Source organism: Poecilia reticulata, linkage group LG14, assembly GCF_000633615.1.
Source record: "Poecilia reticulata strain Guanapo linkage group LG14, Guppy_female_1.0+MT, whole genome shotgun sequence".
Classification (NCBI taxonomy): domain Eukaryota; kingdom Metazoa; phylum Chordata; class Actinopteri; order Cyprinodontiformes; family Poeciliidae; genus Poecilia; species Poecilia reticulata.
Genome location: NC_024344.1, coordinates 611,986 through 618,971, shown reverse-complemented (window position 1 = coordinate 618,971; position 6,986 = coordinate 611,986). Strand labels below are relative to the sequence as shown.

Genomic DNA, 6,986 nt, shown 5'->3' with positions numbered 1-6,986 from the left:
TCCATCCATCCATCCATCCGTTTGTCCGTCCATCCATCCATCCGTCCGTCTGTTCATCCGTCCATCCGTCCGTCTGTTCATACGTCCATCCATCCATCCATCCACCTGTCCATCCATCTGTCCGTCCATCTATCATTCCTTCCGTCCATCCATCCATCTATCCATCCGTCCGTCCATCCGTCCGTCCATCCATCCACCTGTCCGTCCATCTATCCTTCCATCTGTCCAGCCATCCGTCCGTCCATCCATCCTTCTGTATGTCCATCCATTCATCCATTCTTCCGTCCGTCCGTCCATCCATCCATCCATTCTTCCGTCCGTACGTCCGTCCATCCATCCATCCCTCCGTATGTCCTTTCATCCGTCTGTCCATCCATCCTTCCATCCATCCTCCGTCCGTCCGTCCGGCCATCCATCTGTCCGTTCAAACGTCCGTCCACCCATCCGTCCGAGGCAGACGGACGGATGGGTGGCAGGTGTCCAGTCTGTCGCAGGGCTCCGCTTCTGTCTAATGACAGCAAATCTCAGAGGCTGATTGGTGGGAATAAAAGTCGCTGGTTCGCTGAAGAAACCTTGAGGCTTTTTAAAACCAAAATCGGCTTTGAAGGCTCACCTTGATCCACAGATGCAGGAACCCGACTTTCCTTGAAATGTCTCATTATTGAGAGAGTTTTATAGGAGAGAGGTTGCTCTTGCAACAACATATTTAGTCTGAAACGACCCCCCAGGGTGCGCTTAGCGACTGTCGCGGCTGTAAAAACGGCAGCAGTGGTGCTGACTGCATCACCGAGGGGATTTATGGTCAGAGCAAAAAAAAAGAGCTCAATTAAAAAACTAAATATTGTTTGGGAATAAAACCACTCTGCTCTTCTTCCTTTTCTTGCGTCATAAAGAACATTTGCCCAAATCCTCGTCTTGTTCATCGTTTTTTAATGTTTTCATGAATAAATAACTACAATCAAACAGAAGTTACGACTCCTGTAGCAAACTGTAAAAAACTAGAAAACATCTTAGACGTGTGTAATTTCAAGTTTTAATGCATCACTTCAACATTATTCAACTTAATGTTAACATTATTTAACATAATGTTAATGTTTTGTCTGTACAAAAAGGTTGTACAAACCTTTTGCCAAGTGGGCCAAAGTTTTAGATTGAAAAGTAATCACAGGCTAAAAGAACAACCTCAAACTGAGCAAATAAAGTAGCCAGATATTTATTATAAATGGAAAAAAGAAAAGCTATTTTTACGAGGGTTTATTATCACCATTGTAGATAAAAAAAGGATAAAATTTCAGAAATGTTGTGAATATTACTGTTATTATTCTACAATTTCCCTTTATTAATCCCAAAGGGATTAATAAAGTTTCTATCTCTCTAATCTATGAACATTTTTACAATTTTCTAGAATATTTTTCAAGAGAAAATTTTTGACATTTTAAATTTAGAAATTTTCGGGTTTTTTATGTGGAAAATTTCTGATATTAATCTAAAATATTTATTTATTTTTTCTAGCAAATTTCTGATAATTTTTGCAGAAATGTCCGACTTACTGCTACTTTAATTTGCATGTTTGTTGTATTGAAAGAGTTTCGTTTGGGCTCGATTGAATACATTTATTTTCAGTAATAATAAACGGATTTGCGTCGCTTTCTTTCAAACCGTTTAAGAATAAAAGCTGATTTGGGTGCAGCTTCTCAGCGACAGTCTCTGGACTTGGAGCCATTATTTTAGACGGTTCTGGTTAAAAATGGGACCAGAACTAAGATTAGTGAATCGTTTTCCTCTGTAATAATGAAGGGTTATAAATGCGTCGCTGTTTCATGTTTACACAGCGTCTCGTCTCAAACGCTGCCTGAATGTCTGACTGGTGAAGACCCATTATGCCCCCCCACCTCCACTGGTCCCATGATCGTACGCTTGAAAAATGACCACACTTCCTGCTTCCTCTGAAAACTCACAAAAATAAAACATGATGTGACGAGCTTCACGTCGGCTCATCTTCTGGTTTACATTCCTGCTCTATCTGATCTTGCGCTTTTTCCTCTTCGGTTGTTCATTTCCCGGCTCATAGACCCAGACGTAGTGAGCGCTGTGAATGTAACTCCTGTCTATCATGTGACCAGAGTCATGACAAGAGCCACAGATCACATTCCCTGGTCTATTCCCATGGCCCCAATTAACTGATTGGCCGCAGTGCGGTGTGACTGCTGCAGCCCGCCTCTTTTCTCTTGCGCATGGAAAGAAGAATGCTCCTGCATGCCTCTTTTTGTGAGTTTTCTTTATTTTCTCTTTCTCAGGAAGCAAAAATGATAATATTCAATCCCTGGTGCTTTTGTTTCGTGCAAGTCTAAACTCGTTGCAGAGGTTTATCTTTATTTTATCTGAATAAAAACACGACAAAACTCGTTCAGAGAAAAGTTATCCCAAGTTGGCTTTTTGAGCCAGAAGTGCTTGTGATCGAAATCTGATGGAAACTTTAAGCTTCTGCTCACTGGGTTTTAGCTGCCCAGAGGGATTTTATACATTTTCACTGAAGATTTCCTGCAGTTACGTGGCAGCTATTGTTCATAATCGCTTCCCCAAAATGTAAAAATCAAAGGATACCAGCTTAGCCAGCTTTATGGGGGTCACACCGATCCTGCGTGCGCGTTTACCCTGTGCTGGCCGACCGTGACATCTGCTGCGCTCCTCCTGAGCGTCGCGTTAAGACCGCCAGACTTTAAACCCGAACCAGGTGTAGATAATTTACATTTTGCATCTGCCTTTTCTACACTCTGCTTCCCACTTGCTCTGCATTGATGCCGGCTGATTACGGTTAGACTTCAGATCTTTATCGCAGGCCAAATTTCTATAATTTCCACCGTATACCACAATATATAGCGCATTCGTAATTCCTGACCCCCCAGAAGTTACTATTTATTATTGCTATATCTACTTTTAGTAACAAGATTGATAAAATCTGGTTTGATCTCAAATTTAACTCAGTTATTCTTTTAAAGATGATAAAAATCCATTTGTTTTTCATGAAAACAGAAGGAATATTGATATTTTAGCCCTCCTCTCTGGCTGTTGTGGGTCGTCATGAGTTTTTATGTACAAGATGTCTGTCAATTCACATGATTAACCCGAGTACAGCACACTGAGGTCGCTAACAAAGGCACCGCTTCATCCAGTCTTGGCTCTAATCTCCTCAGCACAGTTTGATCTTAATGAAGAAATCAGAATCATATTTATGCTTCTTGTCAAGTGTTTTATGCATTTCTTTCAGGCAAAACAAAACATGTAATTTATGGTTCTTGGACACAAAAAAGCAAATTACAAAGCAACAAATAAGTCATTTAATTAATTAATGGGCAGCAGCAGCAGCTGTAAAAAGCTGTGAGGAAAAGTTGTAATTCACCCAGTTTTTCTCCATGTAATGCAGAATTAATGTTCAAGCTATTTTAAAACAATAAACTGCGAGAGTAAACAAAACAGAATGCAAGAAAGGAAAAAGTAAGTGAAAAATAACATTAAAAAATCAAAGCAGTATTGTTCAATAGGTTCTGTAACATGATTTCCTGATAAACAATGTGGTTCTAACTGACATAATAAGGCTATTGAGTTACTATTATGCAACGGAGAACGAAAACAAATTCTTCCTTCAACAAACTGACCAGCACAAAACGCCTGTGGGGACTGAATTGAATGGCCGGATTCTGTGAACTGTGCTGTTTTTTTCTGCCTGCTGAGGATATTTGTGTATTTACGGCTTCCTGGAGGAAACTGTGGGCCGACTTTATGCTCTGTGCGTGTGTCAGAGGGCGGCACAGTGAGCAAGAAGACATGCGAGTAAGTTTGTCACTATGCATCTGGTTGAGCTGCTAAACTCCTCGCTGAAACCTTTGGAGTGATTTATTTGGTTTTTCAACCTTTCCTGGATGATTTCTTGGCGAAGGATTTGGGATTTAAACTTTTGGACACCTTGGCGCAATCGTTTTGGTTTTTACCCTCTCCTGTGGCGTTTCCTGCTTTTATGTGTTTTTCTGATCCCGTCCTTGAATCCGGATGAGTGTGCTGCGCTGGCACCGGCTCTCTGCGCTCTGGAGGAACTGGATGTTCAACCAGGAGCCTGCAGAAGAGCAGGGCCAGATTCCCGAAGCTCCGGGAGACGAAGAGGAACCGCAGCAGAAAGAACGCAGCAAGTTCACAGATTCCAGCCCGGATTGTTTGAATCTGACGGGAGCTGACACCCAAGACTCGGAATTCGAGGAACAGAGTCTGGATTTTATAAATCAGAATGTTGTTCCAAAGGTCCGGAGGTCTGAACTGCTGAAGCGGAGCTGCTCCGAGCCGTGCTCTCAGCCGTCGAACCACGTGGATCGGTCAAACAGCTGTGGCTACGTGGCTGAGGGCTGTGACCTTACGTTACAGGTGGATAACGGCACCGAGGGGGATGACAGCTTCCTGCAGAGAGACGGGTCCCAGCGGCGCTCCAGGCGGCGCTTCAGGAGGGTCAACCCGAAAGGAGAGCGGGAACTCATCACTGATGGCCAAGAACCCGCCAGCTACAACAACACGGTAAGACGACGCTACTGCTAATGGGTTTGTTTAGAAACCTTTAAAGATTTAAAGGTCCAGTTTACATCTATTGAAAACTTATACTTGGTTTTTTTAGACCATCAGTGTATTTGTATGAAAATATATTAAACGCTTGTCACCAACTAAAGCTTAACTGGCCTGTTGCAATAAGCAACAAATCAATTAATCGCATGAGAAACTAAAGCAAGCTCAATAATTTCAATTATCCTCTTTCTGTTTTCGCTCACCAAGACTTTTTGTTTTTGTAGTTTGCGGCAGAACTGCCATGTTTTTCTGCGTTGCTTCTGCACCAGCTTCATGTTTTTCCATTTGCATGATTTGTTGTTTTTCCTGTTTTTTCTCTTTCTACCAAAAACTGAACGATAAAAGTTTTTGGTGCTTTGGTCTCAACTTTCCCCTTTTTTGAAGGATAATTCTGTTTACAAAGACTTTATCTGTTGTTTTGTGTAAATATTTTGGATATTTAAATCTTAAATGAATTTCACTGCAAAAACACAAAATCCTACCAGTAATTTTGGTCTATTTTCTAATGAAAAGACCTTAGTACATTTCAAATAAGATTACTTACAGATAACTTTTCAGCAAGAAACTGGAGATTGTTTTAAGCCAATAATTCCTTATAATTGCAGAACAAGTTCTACTTCCACTGGCAGATTATTTTCCCATGTCATCTGCAGTTTTTTAATCAATACTAAGAAATTATTGCTTGAAAACAAGCTCAAAAGTTAGTTAAAAGTTATTTTTAAGAAACTGGACCAGAAATACTTGGTAATTACAATATGTTATCACATTAACTCCTGGGACAAAATGTGTTACTGTGACAGGCCTCGCTGTAGTACCACTACGCCTTACTGTTGTTTTATGACTGACGTTTGAGTCACCACTTCGCTCTGAAGATTTAAACGTTTCTCTGCAGAGTGGTTAACTCTGGTAGCTCTGTTTTCTCTTTGACCTTTTCGGCATTGAGGCTGTGTACGGTCATGTGCGCCCAGCGGCTTCCCCTCCCTCTGATAGGATCACCGGGTTCGGCGTTGTGTCAGTTACAGTTGCAGCTAATCATCTGCAGACACACAAGCAGCTGCAGGCGGCTGCAGTGTGTTGGCGCGCACACCTGGGGCTCCCCGGGGGGCCGCAAAGGGCCTTAATGGAGAGTTTAAACGGGTTCTCTGTCGACCCTAGAAGCCTCCTGGTGATTGTTCCTTTTTTTATTATTATATATAAAGTTCTCAGATACCACAATACCCTCACACCCATCTTTAAAAAGCAACCCCTTTATATTTTTTGCAGTAACATCAGAGCAAATGTGGAGATCTGTTGATTTTGTGTGAATTTTGAGGATTTGTGAAAACCTGGAGGAATTTATTGATGTTAATTGGCGTCTAGAGGGCCAGATAAAAAGCTACGGCGGGCCAGATTTGGCCCCCGGGCCTCGAGTTTGACACGTGATCTAAACCATGTCTGAATGTTGTCCTACTAATTTGTGTCCCTTTTTGAGGTCAACCAGATTTGCACATACAGAGGCAAAAATCTGCTAACCCAAATTTCAAGTTTGACACAATTGGATTTAGGTCTGTACTTTGACTAGGTCACTGTAGCAGAATAGGCTTTCATCTAAACCTGGTGTGCCAAATTACAGTCCTTGTGGGTTGATGTTGTGCAACTTTCTGGATTTGTCCCGAGTCCAACACACCTCCTGAGTTCTACAGACTTTTCCTAATTGCGTTTTCACACAGACAGATGTTAAAGTCACAGGGCTCCGACCAAGTTTGACATCAGTTGTTCTTTACTAAACCTTTCCACTAACTCTGGCTGCTTCCACCAAGTTGTCTTTGCTCTATGTTTAACTTACTCCACATTCCCATCATCTCTGAAAACCATGCCACCACCATGGGTTTGTAAACATGGTTGGTTTCCAGCACAGGAAATGTTTCTAATTGCTTTGCTTCCAGTCTGACCCAACTGTATAAGGAGGACTTCCTACGACTTTCTTTCAACAATTGGAAATATTTTATTCAGGTGTAGATTTTATGAGGCTGTTTACGAATCCATTTTGGAAATTTAAATCTTAAATATCCAACATATTGTCTGATTTTTTTCTTAGAAAAATTAGATGTCTGAAAAAATATTTCACTAACCTTTGATTCAAAACCGCACAGCATTCTGGGGGATCTAGGGAAAGATAAGCTCAGAAATGTTGGTGGAATCAACTGACTCACTCTTTGGTTGCTTAGCAACTCGCTCATTCTTTGGTTGCTTAGCAACGATCAGTAACTGCCACAGCTGCAGTTTAAGTTCTAACTTGTTCTTTATAAATGTTTAAAAATAAATAAAAAAAAAACAAGGGCATGGAGTGAAAACTGTGGATAAAAAAGGAACCAGTTTGGTGGTATTTCAGATATTTAAAA

The 6,986-nt window shown here is 41.2% G+C and overlaps 1 protein-coding gene across 16 annotated transcripts in view; it reads left to right on the top strand.

Moving 5' to 3' along the window:
• The window catches only part of rapgef6 (Rap guanine nucleotide exchange factor (GEF) 6), a 145,091-nt gene that overhangs the window by 52,012 nt on the left and 86,093 nt on the right, over positions 1-6,986 (top strand). For 8 of the 16 annotated variants that reach the window (XM_008426850.2, XM_008426849.2, XM_008426867.2 and 5 more), the window contains one exon: positions 4,414-4,560. In XM_008426850.2, the coding sequence (XP_008425072.1) occupies positions 4,414-4,560 (147 nt within the window). Of the gene's footprint in view, positions 1-3,712; positions 4,561-6,986 lie in introns of those variants that run through there. The other 8 variants (XM_008426853.2, XM_008426855.2, XM_008426857.2 and 5 more) reach the window with 4 other exon arrangements.